This window comes from Coffea arabica, chromosome 11e (assembly GCF_036785885.1).
Source record: "Coffea arabica cultivar ET-39 chromosome 11e, Coffea Arabica ET-39 HiFi, whole genome shotgun sequence".
In the NCBI taxonomy this organism is placed as follows: Eukaryota; Viridiplantae; Streptophyta; class Magnoliopsida; order Gentianales; family Rubiaceae; genus Coffea; species Coffea arabica.
In genome coordinates this window covers 49975607-49997306 of record NC_092331.1, presented here as the reverse complement: position 1 = coordinate 49997306, position 21700 = coordinate 49975607, and the positions used below count along the sequence as shown (strand labels likewise).

General features: G+C 37.0%; 1 protein-coding gene and 1 long non-coding RNA gene across 3 annotated transcripts; both read right to left on the bottom strand.

The window, feature by feature from the left end:
* Positions 1-564: 564 nt before the first annotated feature.
* On the bottom strand, positions 565-3444 carry LOC113718976 (G-type lectin S-receptor-like serine/threonine-protein kinase SD2-5). The gene has a single exon (XM_027243922.2). It carries the CDS (start codon positions 3178-3180, stop codon positions 721-723), a length of 2460 nt encoding a protein of 819 aa, XP_027099723.1. The 5' UTR covers positions 3181-3444; the 3' UTR covers positions 565-720.
* A 4184-nt stretch (positions 3445-7628) lies between these two features.
* LOC113717761 (uncharacterized) lies at positions 7629-9783 on the bottom strand. Of its 2 annotated transcripts, none has more exons than XR_003454492.2 (4): positions 9377-9783; positions 8886-9277; positions 8683-8763; positions 7629-7823 (listed from the first exon to the last, which is right to left on the bottom strand). It is a non-coding gene; the product is annotated as an uncharacterized lncRNA (long non-coding RNA). The 2 variants fall into 2 exon arrangements; XR_011825655.1 differs by having other exon boundaries at positions 9238-9277.
* Between the last annotated feature and the right edge of the window lie 11917 nt (positions 9784-21700).

Here is a 21700-nt window from a genome sequence, read left to right as displayed (position 1 = left end):
TTTTGGCCAAAATGTACGATCCGAGTATTTGAGTTCAATCACTATATTGAATAAAATATATTTAAGTGGTCAAAAGAAATTCAATGGACATATTTACCCTTAAATTTTGACAGTTGACTTGCAGGTGTTAGTTTATTTTGTAAATGAAGAGAAAAATTTAATGAAATGATCACGGGTATACTGATTAATTAGTTGAGTTGTTAAATTGTGATGAAAAATAATTTGATCATCAAAGGTAAATGCAGAAAATAGTCTAAGAGAAAATCTTATATACACTGACATATATACATTATCATCGTAAAAATTATTTTACCAGACGCATTGGTTGATCTATATAGAGAAACCTCTCTCCACTTTCCTTATTTTTGCGATATGTTTGTTAAGACAATGTTCAGAGAAATTACCGGATTTCTTTCTTTTCTTAATTATGCTCACGACCACATCATGGGACCAGTCCAACTTTTAAGCACCCATTTAGTTCATCAGCGACAATGAGAAAAATTTTTGCTAATCCAATCATTTATACATTCTTCAAGATATGTTTGGTAGATCTGCAGAGCAAGATGTGCAAACAGCATATCAATTTTACTGAATGCTAGAATACCAAATGTCTACCTTCCAAATATAAACAAAACCTAATGAATGTACGAGGAAGAAAAGCATGAAAATGGTGTACATATGAAGGCTTCTCCACTAGTGCTCTCAATTTTAATGAAATTGCTATCTTGGCCCTGAAAGACTTGTTGCCAAAAGATGAGCATCATTGTTGCTCATTGGAGTTCCTGGTGAGGCGCCACCGGCCTGATTGCTCATTGACCTGAAGAAAACTGCATAACGTTGTGACCCTAGCTGCGAACAGCGTGGTGGTGGAGGGACAGGGCAGATTCCTTCCAGCATCTGAACTACCTTGGTCATTGATGGTCTTAGGAACATTTTATCCTGTATGCACCAGAAAGCAACTTTAATTGCTGTAGAAACTCTGCCATCCTTTTCATCTATCTTTAAACTTCCATCAATGATGTCCTCCAGTTTTCCTTCTTCCATCATTTTAAAAGCATAAGAAGGAAAATGGGATTTCTCTGAGGGCTCTGAGCGATCAAAGGTTCTTCTACCACCAATTATCTCAAGCAGCACTAGGCCATAACTGTAAACATCGCTCTTCTCTGATATGGCGCGGTTTGTGATCCATTCTGGTGCAAGATACCCCCTTGTTCCCCTTAATGTGGTGAAAACATTACTCTCCTCTCGAGTCATAAGCTTAGCAAGACCAAAATCTGAGACTTTTGCAACAAAGTGGTCATCAAGAAGTACATTCTCAGGCTTTATGTCACAGTGAACTATCTTCACATCACAATCTTCATGGAGATAAGCCAGACCTTTAGCTGTTCCTAGTGCAATGCTGTATCTAGTTTCCCAATCCAACATGAATTCCCCTCTGTTTTTCCGGAAAAGCCATCTATCAAGAGATCCATTTCCCATGTACTCGTACACAAGAAGACGGTCATTTCCTTCAGCACAGAACCCTATAAGCCTGACCAAATGAAGATGACGAATTCTCCCAATAATGCTAACTTCTGCTTGAAATTCTTTCTTCCCTTGACCAATGCCTTCCAATTTCTTCACAGCCAATCTAGTTCCATCAGGGAGAACCCCCTGGTAAACTGAACCAAAACCACCTCGACCAAGCTTCTTGCTGAAGTTGTTAGTTGCAATCTGAAGATCATTGTACCTAAAACGAACTGGGAGTCCCGATAAATTCTCCCCAAAAATTTCCTCCTCTGAAGACTCTTCATGGGATTCAGGCAATGCCTTGTTTTTCTTCTGGTGGTACTGATATCCTGCATAAAGGAGACCAAAAATAGCGAGCAAAGCTGAGATGATGACCACGATGACAATCACATAGCGTGTTTTGTGAGTTCCACCACCTCCTTGATTTGCCCCACCGCTTGCATTGGTCAAGACTTTGATATAAGAAGCATATTGAGTACCATTTTTGGAGTACTGCAAGCTTCCTATCTGATCAAACAAAAAACAGTTTCCGGAATGGTGAAAGAACATGGCAGCACAAGAGCAGTTTTCTTGGCAAGATGCTTTGCAGCCATTTAAATCTGTTTTAGAAGAGGGTGGAATAATATCAAGAGCAGAGTAACTAAGAGTGTCCCCTGCATCAACAAGCTCCACAGAGTCCTGTGACCTATCGCAGAAGGAGACACTACTTTTCGTGCAAGAGTGAAGGGCCGAAGGGCACAGGCAACTGCTTTCTATCTCGCAAACAAAATATGGATCACATGCTGCAGGTCTACTACACGGATCTGGTGGTATTGGTATTGAGGAGGCACTGAAGTTACCATCAGCTTGAAGAAGGCTGAAAGCGATGAAACCATCATTTTCCAAAGCTGCCACCCATGTGGTATCTTCGTCATGATTATGAGAGAAAACAAAATGCCAAAGTAACACTTTATCTTGATTATAAAACTTCCAAGAATTGCCATCAAGAGTTGCAGATACAACATCCCCTCCATCTGTGTCAACGATTCTTCTGGTATCCATTCCCATGGCCCAATAAGGCTGTGGGGGTTGATAATTTGCTGATAGGATTACATCTCCAGACTTTATCTCAAGAGAGTAGCTCAAATTATCGGAGTTGGGATTGCTTACAAGTTTCATTCCTTCAATGAACTCCTGATTCGACACAAGGGTATCAGTGGGATGGCTAAAGCTCTGCCATATTATACTGCTATCATTGCCAACAAGTACCAAATTCCCTGAATCCAGCAATTCCATTGCTACAACTCCTTTGTTAGCGGTATCTGTGGACCAAATGGTGGATCCACCACGTTGCAAGTAAGCATCCCCATTTCTAGCGAATGTGAAGAAATCTGAACTTTGAATCAGATTGTTTCTATTAGCGGACCAAATGATTGTTGAGCTGCCCTTGTGAAGAACCACAAGTTGAAATTTATTGACATCTTGACTGGGTCGGAAACCCAATGCGAAAGCGGAATTGTTGGAAAGAAGAAACAACCCCTCATAGTCTAGCCAGTTCATTAGCGTCCCCTGGAATCCCAGATTCAGCCTGCCTACATTCGGAGTACCACCGGCCATACATGTTTCAAGCAGCAACAACAGACTAGAAAAGGAAAGAGCCACTTTGATAGACAGAAATTCCCACTTTCCCATGACTACATGTCTACATCAACAAGTACTTGAAACTCTCTTGAAATTCAGGAATATGAATTGGAAGCAAATACATGAAGAACGAAATTTCGATTTTTTCCAAAGGCCAAGGGAAAAATGAAAAGGAAGGATTAATAATACGTACAGGAATTTGGTTGGCCAGAAAAGTTCAAAATTTTAAAGCAGAAAGCTGGTAGAAGAGACAAGTAAAACGTGAACTGAATTATAAGTTAAAAAAGCAAAGATGACAGTTTTGGGAAGAATCAAGTTCCGGCCAGCCCAGAAACCCAACTTTTGCTAATAGCCAGCTGAACAAAACAAGAAATAAGTGCTTGTAAAATAATGCATGGACTGAGTCCCTCCTTTCAGATTAGCGTGAAGACCATCGCCATATGAATTGAAAAATTAAAAATTTGACTAAGAAAGATTTGACTCCAACGCCAGAAACATCATGAGAAGCGTAGACCTCTAAAAGAGTAGTTTAAAGGGGACTATTTATCTACCGAATTTGTCTAGCCATCAAATTGGACTCAGGTGGGAAACGGAAGCAACCATCAGGAAAAGAAGAGCATTTCCAAAGGTTGGTGGTTTTTGGGAAATGTTCCCAAATGGGGAGCCATTTGAAAGAACGTATTTAGTGAATGCAATCTTTAAAAAACATGTTCTGTGAATGTAATTTATGAGAAATAAATGCCTAAAACAATAACAAAAAAACACATTTTTTATGCAACTTTTGACGAAATATTACACTCGATGAATACGTTATTCATCTTTTGGAAAAAGGTTTAGAAACTACCTACCTTTGAGAATTTATATTACAAACTCACATTCTCTAGGAATTTATTCGTTGGACAAGGTCATGCCGTGAAGGATTGAAGACTCGTGGAGAAGCAAACAAGAAAGTTTTGTGAGCAACTTGGCCTACTTTTCGGGCTTATGTCAAGGAAGTGCAGACATCTGAGGAGTGTTATTATTTCTATTATAGTAGTAACAAGTGTTTTGCTGTTTTAGATCAATCGTCAATATCTATATTATTCTACTCTACAGGTTTGGAAGATTCAAGGAGTACTTTTTTTTTTTTTAAATATCATTTGTCAACGACGTGTAAATCCAACTGGCTGTACAAGGGGTCAGAAGGAATGCAAGCCCATCTTTACTGTCAATTTATCCATTTTTATCATTTTATGTCATTTTCTCCTTCCTGTGCTTCCTCAATACAGTGCTGAATTTCTTCCTTGGACTATTCTTGTCAACCTTGACTCTAATCTCCACCCTCCAAACATCCTGGGCAAAGTTGGCATTTGAGCGCAATGCTTCGATTGTTGAATGTTAACCACTTTGTGGGCCAATGCACATCAGAGTCTTGCGGATATTAATACCAACAATAGACTCGTTACGACAATCGAAGCCCTAAGCAGACGTTTCTTACAACTTCTAGCAATTTTTCTGGCTCAAATACCCTTTTCTTTTTTCTCTGCTATGACAACATCTATTTTACTTTTACTCTACGGGAGAGGGGGAGTCTGAAAAAATTTATATGGGGGTTGAGAGTTGGAAGCTAAATCAGCATTAGACAGCTACAGCATTGTATTTTTTAAATTTTTTAAAAATAAAAAAGCATTACACTTTCTTGTGATGCACTGGGCGGGGTTTAAACCCCGAACTAGTGCCCAATGGTTCTCAAATACCTTTTCCAGCCACAAGAAAAAATAATGGCTAGCCTTCAATGAGGTATCCCACATTGGTAAGAGAAAGGGGAAAAGAATGGTTTAAGGACTTGGAAGTTTGAGCTACATAGTAATTTGGGTTAGTTATTTTGGTATTTAAGCGATCTCGGGTCATTACAATTGGACTCTTGAGTCTATACGAGCCGCCTAGTGGGTGGACATATTGAATTCTGATATGATCTCCTTTGTGAGGACGGGCTGGGGAGAATGAAGTATCCCACATCGATAAGAGAAAGGGGAAAAGAATGATTTAAGGATTTGGATGGATGCTTGGGCTACATAGTAATTTAGGTTAACCATTTTTGACCAGTGCCTCTCATTTTAAAAATTACTTGGGTCAGCTCTTGGACCTGAATCGTTACCGTTGGTATTATAGCGAATCTCACATTAGTGGAGAGAATGAGGTATCTCACGTTGGTAAGAGAAAGAGGAAAAAAATGGTTTAAGAACTTGGGTGCTTGGGTTATATAGTAATTTGGGTTAATTAGTTTGGGCCAATAGATTTCGGTTTAAATATTATTTGGGCCAATCTTTGGACCCGGGTCTTTACATTCAAAGTCCAAGCAAGTTCCTCAATCTGCTTTCCCAACGGTGCCCAATCCCACACAACTTATTATGCATAAGCAACTGACCTTGTCGGTTTGGTAGTTCGTACTTAATTAACCAAGCCTCTAAAGACAAGGCCGAATGCTTTTGAGGATGCATCATGGCCCAAAGTCATCTAAAATGCGTTCCACATCACAAATATGCTAAGCAAAATTAAACTAATTAACAGTCATCTAAAAGTTTGGGCAAAAATAATCACACTAGTTAGAAATATTTTGCCAATTAAATTTAACAAGGAAATTAACAATATTCACCTCATATCAATATTATATAAAAATACAAATAATTTGTACCATTAAAGTATGTTTGGCATGGATTGAGGTGCGGATAAGTCGCTCTCTTTAAGATAATTCATGCCCCTACTAATTATCTTTCGATGTAATAGGTTTCAGTACGTTGCTGAATACAACAACCCAACTTTTTCCTCACTCTAGTCTACTCCAATCTACACAATTGGAACAAGATAGAAACCTCATATAACACAGTTCTTTGCCCTATAAACTCTAATAGTAGTGAGAGGAAAAAAAGTAGAAGGTTGTTTAGAAATTGCAAAACATGTGTAAGACTTGATTAATAGAAGCCTCTATTATAGGCTGAGAAATTAGAAGTATTAAAATACCAATATTAAGTGGAATAAATAGCTCATATTTTCATCTATAAATTGAAAAGGTCTATATGCATTGTATAACAGTAAAAATTCACTAAATAAATTTATAAACCTAATCATTACATAGGTTACACAATTCACGACATAAATCTCATTTTAAAAACATAAGTCACACTTTTAGATGGTCGAATTTGTAGCTGAAAATTTATTAAAGAATTTGTAATTTATTGCGTTTGAATTCAAAATAAACAAGTGACATTTTTTGTTATTAAAATATCCAACAAACAAAGCCTAATATATTGATTTTCAGGGCTAAAGTTCCGTTTAGCCTTTTTTGATTTAGTTTGTTCTTTATCATATCATCCTTCAATAACAACAGAAATCTGCAGGGTAAAACAATTTCTTTTTTTTTTTTTTTGGTCTACAACAATTCACTTAAGATAAACATAAAAAATTTAGAACATACCCAAAAGTTGAAATCGAAGGAAGCTTTTGCTCCATCAATATGAAAAGCCAAACTTGACCCTAAACTGAGTTTTAACTAACTCCACAATATTTCCCCTTTGACTTGAGTTTGTGGACAGACTTCACTATAGCCTTCAGTCGGAGTCTCTACATTGATGGACAGTAATAAGACCTAAAAATTGGATACGACGCTTCTAGGTTGCCATAGTAGGACGGGAGAAGACCTGTCCTAGTTTACCAGTGTATGGGGGAAGGAAAACAGAGCATTGTTGCGTACCATATAAATGTGAAAGCCCTTAACTAGTCCAGATGCTTTTATTAATCGAACCCAGCTTGCATAAGTTCTGACAGATGTATAGTATTGTCTATATCCTTTGACGACTCTTCTATCTAACTAATTTTGAGACTACTAATGGAAACCACCTGGTTGCGTGAAGCAGTACTGGCATATAGCGCCACTACATGTAAATCCGACCAGAAAACCAATTAAGTTGGTACCTTAAAACCTTAATTTCATCTTTCAACAGATTATTTTCTTTATTGATTTCACTAAACTCTTCATTTTTTGATGCTGCTGCATTCTAAGCTCCCTCAAGCCAACACATACAATTGCATACTTGGTTTATTTACGACTTAAGAGAAGTAACTGAAGGGTGCCTTGCCTTTCCATTCTTTGTATTTCCTTTATAGTTTTCCAATAGACTTGTCGCTAAAACATTATGCAAGAAAAATTTGCAAAAGCTTTTACTAGAGAAGAATTAAACAGGTTAATAAATAACGTTAATTTTTGTCTCCTTCAAACTCCATATTCAGGATTACTAAACAGATAATCTAATATGAATTCACTGGTTTATGTTTTAGCGCTAAGGAAGCCAAAGAAACTTGTCGGGATAAATTAAGTCGAGAACAACATCACCAGTCACCACATACTAGTGCAATGTTTACTTTTATACACTCTACATTATCCTTCAATTACAGTAAAAACTTGCAAGTGAAGCAAATTAAATTCTATACAAGTTAAGCAAATTAAATTCTGTACCGGGATAAGAGAATTAGGGTAGCATTTATTCTGCATAATATACATGTAAAAGCATTACAAATTCAGCCCAGAATCTTTATCAGCTTTCAAATGAATACATGCCTATAACAAAGAAAAGTACTAGTGTCCGAAGAATTACTACATGTTACTTATTGTCAATTTCTGTTACTACTGCTCAACCTGCTGGATGCTTCAATTATTGCTGTGCAGAACAATTACTACATGTAAATCCTTTGGAAAGTAATTAATTACATGTAAATATCAAGGTTTTTCACTAAGAAGTAGCACTCAAAATTTCTAGTAAAAAACCAACATACATATTATATGAATATATTGTTTCTCTTAGTCGGGAAGTAATTGTACTATATGCATATAATACACGTTTGTAAAGTACTAGGAGGCTGATTCCGCGCAACGCGCGGGGGATCAATGTAATTATGCCCTAACTTGTATTGATTATTTAGAGTTGGTGTGATGTTAGAGTAAGAAGAAGCATGTAAACTATATAGGCTGTTAAGTTTACATTAAGATAAGTATGGAATGATTAAGATGAGAGTTGGGTGTGGAAGTGAAATAGGTTGAAATCGTACAATGAAAATTGAAAGTAAAAAATGTTAGAATGGTCCAAGCATTAAAAGTTATAAATGGAAAAGTAGTAGAAATGGTTTGTTAGTTGTTGATGTTGATTTCGTTTATATCTAAAGTTTGATGCATAAAGTAGAAAGTGATGATTTTATAAATTGTATATGAAATGGTGGATAACGGTAAAATATATTGTTCAAATTTTTTGGTTTTGAAATGCATGCCTTCATATTTCAATGTAAAATATATTGTTCAAAAAAGGGTAACATCTTCCTATGTGAAGATCAAGTACGATTTTAGATATGATAATCAATAAACGTTAATCAAATTGAAGTCTTGAAGGGTTTCAAGTCTCATAATTAAAGTTCTTATTTTTAACAGGAGATTCTATGTTCTTGTAGCAGTTTATCAATACAAGAAACAAAAAACTGGTAGAACAAAAAGCCAAAAAAAAAAGAGAGAGAGAATGTTCAGCTAACCTGAATCAATACAAACTCCAAATATATAACACAAGATGACGAAGAAAGAAAGCTCGTTACAGCAACCACATATGAAGAAAGCTGCATGCAAAATATAAAGGGAAAAGAGGAGAAAAAGGCAGAACACAAATAAGAACAAATAATGGACAAATGAAAGGTAGAACAAAGAATGAAAGAAGATAGAAAATTTGAAATAGCCTTACCTTAATGCAACGGCAAAATAGAAAACACCCATAAACAGAGAAAGTAAACCTGAATTAGTCGATGAATGACGGACCAAAAAACATATTGGAATAAACAGGAGTATAGACGAAATAGTTCACTAAAAGAAAAAGCGCATCCGACGAATATTGTTCAATTCTCACAGACAAGGACGACCACAAATTGTCCAATAATAATAATCAAAGAACACAGAAAATTAAAAATAGGCTTACCTTAACGCAACGACAAAATACAAAACACCCATAAACAAAGTAAATACGAATGACCAAGCAAAAAACATATCGGAATAAACAGCATTATAGAAGGAATAGTTCAGTAAAAGGAAAAGCTCACCTGACCAATCTTTATGAAGGAGAGCAAAATGAAGAAGAAGCTTCGGAGGAACAGAGCAATAAAAGAGAAAGTAAGAACCGAAGAAAACAAAAAAGGAATGATACAAAAAAGGACTGCAAAAACTTAACATATCACTAACCATTAGCATAAGCAGAAAATCCCAGCAACAATCCATAGCTTTACCGGCAGCGGTGGCTTGGGCAGAACAAAGAAATTGCGGTGGGTTGGACAGAACAAAAGAAATTGCCACAGTCCTCCTTTCAATAGCCGTCGACAGTGAAGGAATGATGGTTTTTTACAAATGCAACCCAAGTGTAAATAAAAATTGACCTCCTGACAAGTGCAAACCAATTCGTTGTGGCTGGTAAGAAAAATATAATGGGAGGGCAAAACTGGAATACATTTGTCCTGATAGTCAACTAAACTGAGTTATTGCAATGATGACAATCACTTCCCAATACATATGGGAAAAGGCGGAACAGAAATGGTAAAGTGGTCCAATCGTATACAACCAAAATGAAGACAATAAATGTACCATTCATTTACAAAGACAACGGTCTCAGCATTTTGGAATTTTTTTTTTTGCACAAACACATGCAAGGACGACCACAAATTGTCCAATAACATTTTGCCACATCAGAAAAAAAAGTACGGTCTCGGCAACATCCCTACACACTTAGTACATATGTGTTAATTTTTTTTTTCTGACATTTTCTTACGGAAGTAAGAAGTCGTTAACTAAGCGGAGTCCTTGAACAATCTTCAAAAGCCGGCAACTCTTGAAGACGTCCAAGGCACTTAACTACCCAACCCATTACCCCCAGTACCGATGTGGGATAGAAACCTAGTACATATGTGTTAATAACTAAGAAAAACTTCCATATTTGGTACGTACAAAAAATACTTGTACTTTTCACATGACCTTATAAAACATGCAATGACCTTTTGGCACGTTATACTTCTTGAATTGTACTTCAACTTTTCAAAAAATTTAAAATATTACATAATAATAATGATATATCTTTCTAGTTATACACAAAATAGCACTTTGTATATCTAGATATACACATGTGGTCAAATTCAGATGACATAGTTTTAATAAATGTAATGCCTAATACACAAAAGTAAAAGTCAAAAGTGGTATTAATGTAGTATAATTTTTTTAAAAAAAAATTGTAGTAATTATATACATGTTTTTATTTCCATAACTTTCAATACTAGGCATTAAAAGTGATATTAATATCCCACAATCTTTAAACATTGTACTAATTTTGCACATATTATGAGTAATAATGTAGTATTTAAGATTACAAGTGCACAAACACTAGAGAATTCATAGCATTTTAGTACTTGAAAGCTAGAATAAATTCTATAATATTGTTTTTCTTTGTAAGATATTTTTAGGGAGCGTAAAATATTGCAAATCTGCAACCTGATAATGCATAGAAGAGGATCATTTAGTAGATCATGAAGAACTAAATACCTTCTCACCATTGTCGTAAACAAGACTATTCCATCTTCTTGTTGCTGGATTGCCTCCAATGATTTTTTAGTTTACTTTCATCCAAATAGTCTTTACTTCTTTAACAACATTTAGCATGCACTTCTTCATCCTTTCAGCAGTATTAGTAATCTTCTTACTATTGTTTGCATTAGGGGTTCTCCCACCAGAATAGCTTGACAAGTACCGTTTCTTGATTATTGTGTAAAATTGTCAAGAAATCATACATTTCATCTAACATAATCTTGCCAAGCCCAAAAGCTAGATATAGAACTATAACACCAAAACTCCAAATGTTTACTCACGTACAATGACGGAGCCAAGGGGGGCTGAGGGGGGCCATGTTTTGGAAATTTTAATTCATAATATGTAAATATATGTATAAGACAAAGTTGGCTCCCCCTAATTTTTTACAATTTTAGTTTATATTATGAGAGTTTATATATATATATATGTGTGTGTGTGTGTGTGTGTGTGTGTGTGAATTAGCCACCTTTGATTTATTTTTTTTTCAAAAAAAGTTATTTATTTTTTATTGTGCTAATTATTTAACATTCAAAAAATTAAACACATAATTTGATAATCCATAGTAAATTGACCCAATTTGATATATCATAATAAAAGACTCAATCCATAATTATCAATGGACTAAAACAAAAATAATTATTTTATTGGTCCATATACAAATATACAACTTAGCCTAATTGAAAAAAAAATTAAAATTAGTGATCTATACTCTTGTTGACCGATATATAAATATACAAATAATTACTTGAAGGCTTGGTGAAGACAAGAAATTGAGTGATCTATCCTGTTGTTGACAAATTGATTGTATTTGTTCTCAATCTTCCTATGTCAATTGCAACTATAAAACGGGCATTTTCAATTATGAATATAATCAAAACAAAGATACAAAACAAGATAAAAGATAATTTCGTGAATGATTGTCTAACAATGTACATAAAAAAAAGGAAGTTGTTCAAAAATTTAGTACTGATTCAATTATAAATGAATTTAGTTCTATGAAAGAACGTAAAACTCAGTTTACTTTTAAGAAAAGAGGTTGAAATTCAAGGTATGCTAACATAACTTTTATCTTTTATTAATTGCAAATAGTTGTATTTATATTGCATAGTTATATTTTTGTTTTTGCACAAGTGATCTATTGGAGCATTTTCTCATAATGTACAATTTGGGTAGTTTGTGATATTATAAGATATTTAATCAAAGGTTATTTCTTATCCTAATTTTTGTTATGACTATGCTGCATATTTATGAATTGAAATACTATTTCTTTTCCCATTATATTAATACTTAATCCTGTATTATTTACATTGAATGGATATATTTGAGTAAAAAATGGAATTCCTAAAATCATATCAGTTGTTAAATTTTCTACTATATGAAATCTGTGTTTTATGCAATAATTATTATTACATATAACTCCATCTTTTAATTTATATTTTACTATTAATGGTTGTCCATTAGCTACATATAATTCTTCATTGGTTCTTTCTAAATATTCTAATGGAATTATTCCTCCTTTAATATAACTTGTATCTGCTCCACTGTCGAATAAAGTTATTAATGTTTCTTGAAAATTTGATACTTGAACTGTGACTAATCCATACCATTTTTGATAATTTATTTTATCAATAATATTTACATACTCTTTTTCTTTGTTTTCAGTTCTGTCTTCTATTTCTAATATGGGATTTTGAATTGGTTCTATTGGTATTTTTGAACTTGAAGCTAATTGACTTTGTAATATAGTAATCTTAGTTTCTAAGCTTAAATCTTTTGTGTATAATTCTAATATTTCGCTTGGTAGAACTTTTACATGTTGTTTTAATTCATTGATTTCTTTTTGTACAGAATGAGTTGTATCTTTTTTAATTATTCCTTCTATAGGATATTTATCTAATAATCTAGAAATACTAAAGGGTTCAGTTATTTTTGGAATTTTCTCTTCTGCTAATATTATCCCTTTTCATTTTTCTAAATACATCTTCCTTGTTTCTATATTATCTATTTTCTCTATTAGATCTAATAAAAATTCTTTATCTTCCTTTGTAGTTATAACATTTATATATTTTTTATCTTTGCAATTACAAGCATCTTAATCCTCGGATCCATTTGATATATCTTCTTCCTCTTCATTTATCATAATTGCTAATATTTTCTCCTTTAATTCTGAATCATTTGAAAATATTTCATTTATTTTTTGCTTTACTTTGCAATTATTAGCTTTATGTCCTAATCTTCCGCATTTCCAGCAAGTAATATTTCTATTGTTTTGAAATCTTTTCTTAAATTTCTTATAATAGGGTTCATTGGAAATCCTAGAAGGTTGTCTTAATCTTCCTTTTTTAATATAATCAGATTTTTTGTAAGATTTTCTTTTTAATGCAGAAGGTGATCTAATACCTTGAATACCAAAAGCTTCACAAAATGATCATACTTCTTGTTTTTGTGATCCATACTTTTGTTGCATTTTTAATTCTGTGCATAATGCTAATCCTTCTTTTTTAATGAATCCTAATAATTGTCCCTGTAAGAACCCGGAAATTTTCTAATTTTCTAGGGTTTATTTTATTTAATCGCCCGCCTTTTCTACATTTTCTTTATTAGAAAATTCCCCAGATAATTTTTATTGAGTAAATATAGTTTTTAGATGATTTTTCTAGTATCAAATAGATTTTGAGAAATTAAGAGCGTATACCGGACGTGGGACCCACTAGCGCGAAAAGTTCGAAAAAATTCGGCCAACTAGGTTAAGTTTTGGATACTGGATTTAATTTATCGGGTGTTAAGAGATAAGTAGAGGAGGCTAAGTGGATTGGTATAAGAGAGACAAAAGTGATAGACTTGCATTAATTAAGTGACAAGTGTCACTTGGCTATTGGTTGGACCATTTGACTACTATTGCATGTCTTACCAATTGACTTAAATATCTTAAAAATTCACCAAAAATCCCTCATTCTTCTCTTCCTCTTGGCCGAATCTCCTAAGCAAGGAAAGAAAGAAAACTTTTTCAATTTCTTGATTCCATCTTGCTCCAAATCACTAAACCAACCATTTAAACTTGTCTTTGTTCCATAAAACCTCTTCAATTAGTGTTAGTGAGTTGATTTGTGGAGTTATTTGGAAAGTTAAGGTGACCAATTGCTCTCTCTCTCTTGTTTCTAAGGTGAGTTGTGAAGAACCATTCTCCTCCCTCTAATGATGCTTAAATCATGCTTAGTGGTAGTATGAGATGCAAGTTTATGGATTATTTCTTGATTTGTGGTTGAAATGATGAAGTTTTATTATTTTTGGGGATTTTTCTGTTTTAATATAAACATGATTGTGTGGCTATCTATGATGATTGGAAATGATGTTTAATGACTCTAGGAGGTGGAAAAAGTGATTAATTGCAATCAATTTCTGTTTTGGAAGGAAAAGTGGAAAACTAGGTTTCAATGTTCTTCATTCTGTCCGAATTTATAAGTCATAGATAGAGGCCGAATTGGCCTTGGCTTAAAACATGAAAGTTATAGGGAATGACATTTTAGAGGTGCCTACAAAATTTCAGGTCAATCAGAGTAGTGTAGAGTGAGAAAAGTCAAAATTACCCTTGCTGTCCTGGTTTTACCCGAATTTGATAGTTGCATCTGTAATTGGTTATTTTGGTTGGGAATGCTTCCGAATTGGTTGTCGAGGTCTTCTGATGAAATGTAGCCGTGTTTCTTAGCTTTCGTATGGTTTTAGAATCACTTGATTTGGACTGAGGTAGTCCGAGTTATAGCCAAAACACTCGCACCTGTTTTGTACCCTGGAATTTGCGTACGTTCTGCATTTAGCTTCTGCCCTGTTTTGTCCGTTTTGATAACGTGCGAACTGGGTGTTGATCCCTTCATAATAAATGTAGATCTTGGTTTTAGATTCGAAACGGTATAAAGTGCGTCGAAATCCGAGTTCCGTAGCTTCCGTTATGACCAAAACAAGATTGATGGTCAGAACTGCCTTTGATCTGGACAGTTCTGACGGGTACTTTGGCACTCAATTTTCGTTTTGTTTTGAGTGGATTCAGGTCTCGGCCAAAACATCAAAGTTTTATCCTTATGTCTCAGCTTTCTAATTCCTTTGGAATTTCCTGATTTGGATTTGTGAAATGGGAGTTATAGTCCAGCAAACATACCCTGTTCGTTACTCTAGAGTGCGAATTTCTGGAACGTTTTCCATACTTTTGACCTATTTTTGTTCAGATCCGGACTTAGGTGTCTTCATGAAAATTGTAGCCCTTCCTCTTAGCTTCGTAACGGTACCTCATGTACCTTGATCCGACATTGCTAGCCTAACTTTAGATCAAAACGGTTTGAGAAGGCAGATTTTGCCATTTCCGTTTGCCGTTCCGCGCGGGCGCGTGTGCCCGTTTTGCCGTTTCCGCACTTGCATGTGCCGATTTTGCCGTTTTGCTTGTTTTAAGTATGTTAGTAGCCGTTTGTGATATATTGTGACACAATCTTCAATTTCAGACGTTGGTGAGTTAGGTGGAGCCGGTGGGGCCTACTAGCTACTCCTCGCGGCACGAATTTCGTACTTTTGCTCTTTTGTTCGTTGTGTAAGTATTCAGGCCGCTCTTGTGTGTTAGTTCCTTATGTGTTTCGATATGTATGAAGAGGGTACCTAAGCGAGGGTGTACTTTATCGCACTCAACCTAAACCCTAATTTGCGCACATATTTGTACATGGCTTGTGTATATGAGCAATTTTGGAACTAAAACCCTTGAACTTGTGGCTCGGGGTGACTTTTGAATAATTTTGTGAAGTTTGTGAGTTTGGGGCCCGATCTCAATACCTAGATGGACTATTCGAGCCGGTTAGGGTTTGGTCGAAATCAGTCCAACCTGGATTAAGGTCACCAAGTTTGTGAATCCGGTTCACCGAGTATGTGGACCAAATTTGTGACCCGATCTTGTGAACCAAGCTCAATTTCGTTCGCTCGAGCAAGTTTGTGAGGTGACTGGCCAGAGAGGGTGATAAGGTGTACGGTGGGAGAACAAGTGAAGTTCTACGGACCATTATTTGTGGTCGACGGAGTGTCGGCAGGAGGTCACACATGGCAAACGATCTGGCTTTGGAGCCACCTGTATCCTTATTATGTGATGTTACTTTTCTACTTTTGCTTTACTCTTACTGTGTAACTCTTGTTACGTGAAATTTACGCTTTTGCCCCTGTTTACTTACTAAGCATATAGTTTACCCCTTTCCTTTTGTTTTCCTTAGCAGGGGCCGATGCGGGGACTTTTGGCACATACACTAGTATAGTTAGGTTTGTTTGTAATAGTCGGACAGTTAGGATGTTTGTTTTTGTTTTGGTGGTTTGTATAAGAACCCTCCTTAGGGTCTACCTTCTGATGGTTGTTATTATACTGTATTAAAGTGGTTTGACTCGATACTTTTGAAGATGTAAATAGAATTTTTGGCGGTTGTATATATTATAAATAGTTCTCTTTTGGTTTAATATAATTTTGTTAGCTTTGTGTTTTGAGTCCTGGCGCGAGTTAGGCAGGCGTTCCGCCGATACCCTAGGGTTCGCCCTTGGGAGAAGCGGGGGCGTCACAGATGGTATAAGAGCGCCTAGGTTAGAGGACTTGGGCAAGTGGGACATACGTGATAGGCACTAGGCATACTTGATTCTTTTAAGATGAATGATATATTTTAAGCTGAAATGCCGGAGAACTGACGAATTAATGTTTTTCGAGTGGTGTGGGACCGAGACCTCTGAGTGCGAGGGGTCCAGAGGATCGAGTGTTGCGTAAGCGGGCGATCCGTTATCGGCAGAGACCTGGAGAGCCTTAAACTTTGTACTTCCCTTTTGGTCAGGTGTCGCACTGACCTTGTAGGTGTTGGTATACGTACAGTTATCCTGACGAGGTCGTCCTGGCAGTGGACGATGAGCGACGCAGCCTGATTAGTCAGCTAGAGGAGGCCAGAGAGGTTGGCCATGGACAGGCGATGCGTATTAGGGACTTGGAGCGGGGTCTCCGAGATGAGATGCATAGGGTTCGGAGTATTTCGATTGACTGTGAGGTCATTCTAGATATGGCCGCGGAGGCACCGCCACGAGCCACCGGTCCAGAGGTGATGGACGAGATGGACACGTTAGGTTCCGTTGGGAACCTGGGCCCTAGGGGAGGCGTTTAGGGTCACTTTTGTACTTTTGTTTAGTTAGTGGATTCTTTTGTTAAAACTGGCATGACCACTTTCTTTCGTTATTTGGTTGACTGACTAGATTTTTGGAGCCGGTGCTCATGTGTACATTGAATTTTGTACCGATTGGAGGTCGGTAATCTGTAAATTTTTTTTGGTGTGACTTTGTAAGTATATGTATATATTTGAGTGGCATTTTGAACTTACCTTTTGTGTGTATTTTGTGCATACGCTTTACGTCCGTACTTTTTCTCATAGTTTGGATAATCAGTATATGTAACGTTCCGATCTATAGACTTGTGCCCCGAAATGGACTCCGGTGGTCAAAATAGAGCTGGAAAGCAAGGACGAGACTCTGAAGGAAATAATGGAAATGGGCCGGATCAAGTCGTTACAGCCATCCAGCGAATGACCGATCTACTAGAGCGAATGACAAATCAACAGGGCCAGGGAAGCAATACTGGGATTCCTGGACATAATCCGGGAAATAATCCGGGTAATCATGAGGGAGAGGACCGTGCTCTAGAACAGTTCCAGAAATTTGCACCTCCTAAATTTATAGGTGGACCTAATCCTGACCTAACCGAGGGTTGGATGGATCGTATGTTAGATATATTTGCCGCGCTTAGGTATTCGGAGGAGCGGCAGATATCCTTTGCCGTCTTTCAGTTCGAAAGGGCCGCGCGAGTCTGGTGGAATGTAATCAAAGCCAAGTGGGAGCGAGAACAGACCCCCTGGACATGGGTCAATTTTACTCAAGAATTTAATGAGAAATACTTGCCGCCCATTGTGCAAGAGAAACGAGAAGATGATTTTATCCGCCTGCGTCAAGGGGCATCTAGTGTAGCGGAGTACGAGATCCAATTTACAAAGCTCTCCCGTTTTGCTCCGGAGTTGGTGCTAACGGAGCGAAAACGAATCCGTCGCTTCGTCCAAGGCCTAAATGTGGAAATCCAGGAGGCTCTAGCAGCTGCTCAGTTGGACACGTTTAGCCAAGCGCTAGAAAAAGCCCAGCGGATTGAGACAGTTAGGGGACAGGTAAAAGTTTTTCATGACAAAAAACGGAAGCAACCTAGCTCCGACATTTCCACCGGACAGAGTTCGGGAAGTGAGCCACCTTCTAAGAGGGGTCGAGAGACAAATGGTCCCTGACCCGCAGGAACCCTAAACCAGGGTAATTTTGGAAGAGGTCGAGTAGGGCAAGAGCCCCAGAGGAGTGTCCAGCGTGGAGGGCCAAGTACGGCCACTAAGCCCACCTGTGGTTTCTGTGGGGGCAATCATACCGATGAAAATTGTTGGAAAAATAGTTCGGTACGGAAATGGTTCAAATGTGGTAGTACTGAACATCTGATTGCCCGATGCCCTAAGATGCAGAAGGAAGGACTCAAACCACCAACAGAAAGGACCACAACAAAACCGACGAACGCAGGGGGAAATCGACCAACAGGGCCAGCAAGAGTGTATGCAATGGGTCAATATGAGGTGACTGGCCCTTCGGCGGGTTTTGAAGGTACGCTTTAACCAAAGAATTAATTTCGAGGACGAAATTTTCCTAAGTGGGGGAGATTGTGAGAACCCGGAAATTTTTTAATTTTCTAGGATTTATTTTATTTAATCGCCCGCCTTTTCTACATTTTCTTTATTAGAAAATTCCCCAGATAATTTTTATTGAGTAAATATAGTTTTTAGACGATTTTTCTAGTATCAAATAGATTTTGAGAAATTAAGAGCGTATACCGGACGTGGGACCCACTAGCGCGAAAAGTTCGAAAAAATTCGGCCAACTAGGTTAAGTTTTGGATACTGGATTTAATTTATCGGGTGTTAAGAGATAAGTAGAGGAGGCTAAGTGGATTGGTATAAGAGAGACAAAAGTGATAGACTTGCATTAATTAAGTGACAAGTGTCACTTGGCTATTGGTTGGACCATTTGACTACTATTGCATGTCTTACCAATTGACTTAAATATCTTAAAAATTCACCAAAAATCCCTCATTCTTCTCTTCCTCTTGGCCGAATCTCCTAAGAAAGGAAAGAAAGAAAACCTTTTCAATTTCTTGATTCCATCTTGCTCCAAATCACTAAACCAACCATTTAAACTTGTCTTTATTCCATAAACCTCTTCAATTAGTGTTAGTGAGTTGATTTGTGGAGTTATTTGGAAAGTTAAGGTGACCAATTGCTCTCTCTCTCTTATTTCTAAGGTGAGTTGTGAAGAACCACTCTCCTCCCTCTAATGATGCTTAAATCATGCTTAGTGGTAGTATGAGATGCAAGTTTATGGATTATTTCTTGATTTGTGGTTGAAATGATGAATTTTTATTATTTTTGGGGATTTTTCTGTTTTAATATAAGCATGATTGTGTGGCTATCTATGATGATTGAAATGATGTTTAATGACTCTAGGAGGTGGAAAAAGTGATTAATTGCAATCAATTTCTGTTTTGGAAGGAAAAGTGGAAAACTAGGTTTCAATGTTCTTTATTCTGTCTGAATTTATAGGTCATAGATAGAGGCCGAATTGGCCTTGGCTTAAAACATGAAAGTTGTATGGAATGATATTTTAGAGGTGCCTACAAAATTTCAGGTCAAACGGAGTAGCGTAGAGTGAGAAAAGTCGAAATTACCCTTGCTGTCCTGGTTTTACTCGAATTTGATAGTTGCATCTGTAATTGGTTATTTTGGTTGGGAATGCTTCCGAATTGGTTGTTGAGGTCTTCTGATGAAATGTAGCCGTGTTTCTTAGCTTTTGTATGATTTTGGAATCACTTGATTTGGACTGAGGTAGCCCGAGTTATAGCCAAAACACTCGCACCTGTTTTGTACCCTGGAATTTGCGTACGTTCTGCATTTAGCTTCTGCCCTGTTTTGTCCGTTTTGATAACGTGCGAACTGGGTGTTGATCCCTTCATAAGAAATGTAGATCTTGATTTTAGCTTCGAAGCGGTATAAAGTACGTCGAAATATGAGTTCCGTAGCTTCCGTTATGACCAAAACAAGATTGATCGTCAGAACTGCCTTTGATCTGGACAGTTCTGACGGGTACTTTGGCACTCAATTTTTGTTTTGTTTTCAGTGGATTCAGGTCTCGTCCAAAACATCAAAGTTTTAACCTTATGTCTCAGCTTTCTAATACCTTTGGAATTTCCTGATTTGGATTTGTGAACTGGGAGTTATAGTCTAGTAAACATACCCTGTTCGTTACTCTAGAGTGCGAATTTCTGGAACGATTTTCCATACTTTCGACCTATTTTTGTTCAGATCCGGACTTAGGTGTCTTCATGAAAATTGTAGCCCTTTCTTTTAGCTTCGCAACGGTACCTCATGTACCTTGATCTGACATTCCTAACCTAACTTTTGATCAAAACGGTTTGAGAAGGCAGATTTGGCCATTTCCGTTTGCCGTTCCGCGCGGGCGCGTGTGCCCGTTTTGCCGTTTCCGCACTTTCATGTGCCGATTTTGCCGTTTTACTTGTTTTAAATATGTTAGTAGCCATTTGTGATATATTGTGACACAATCTTCAATTTCAGACGTTGGTGAGCTTGGTGGAGCCGGTGGGGCCTACTAGATACTCCTCGCGGCACGAATTTCGTACTTTTGCTCTTTTGTTCGTTGTGTAAGTATTCAGGCCGCTCTTGTGTGTTAATTGCTTATGTGTTTCGATATGTATGAAGAGGGTACCTAGGCGAGGGTGTTCTTTATCGCACTCGACCTAAACCCTAATTTGCGCACATATTTGTACATGGCTTGTGTATATGAGCAATTTTGGATCTAAAACCCTTGAGCTTGTGGCTCGGGGTGATTTTTGAATAATTTTGTGAAGTTTGTGCGTTTGGGGCCCGATCTCAATACCTGGATGGATTATTCGAGCCGGTTAGGGTTTGGTCTAAGTCAGTCCAACCTGGATTGAGGTCACCAAGTTTGTGAATCCGGTTCACCGAGTATGTGGACCAAATTTGTGACCCGAGCTTGTGAACCAAGCTCAATTTCGTTCGCTCGAGCAAGTTTGTGAGGTGACTGGCCAGAGAGGGTGATAAGGTGTACGGTGGGAGAACAAGTGAAGTTCTACGGACCATTATTTGTGGTCGACGGAGTGTCGGCAGGAGGTCACACATGGCAAACGATCTGGCTTTGGAGCCACCTGTATCCTTATTATGTGATGTTACTTTTCTGCTTTTGCTTTACTCTTACTGTGTAACTGTTGTTACGTGAAATTTATGCTTTTGCCCCTGTTTACTTACTAAGCATATAGCTTACCCCTTTCCTTTTGTTTTCCTTAGCAGGGGCCGATGCGGGGACTTTTGGCACATACACTAGTATAGTTAGGTTTGTTTGTAATAGTCGAACAGTTAGGATGTTTATTTTTGTTTTGGTGGTTTGTATAAGAACCCTCCTTAGGGTCTACCTTCTGATGGTTGTTATTATACTGTATTAAAGTGGTTTGACTCGATACTTTTGAAAATGTAAATAGAATTTTTGGCGGTTGTATATATTATAAATAGTTCTCTTTTGGTTTAATATAATTTTGTTAGTTTTGTGTTTTGAATCCTGGCGCGAGCTAGGCAGGCGTTCCGCCGATACCCTAGGGTTCGTCCTTGGGAGAAGCGGGGGCGTCACAGTCCCATAGTGACTCCTTCTAATGATTATATATCTGTACCTATTTCTTTTGTAAATTTGTCATAATTCTTTGTGAAAATCAAGTTGGTAGTCCAGTAATAAATTTTTCTTTCCAAAATGACATATTACAATCAGGTCTTCTTAATACAT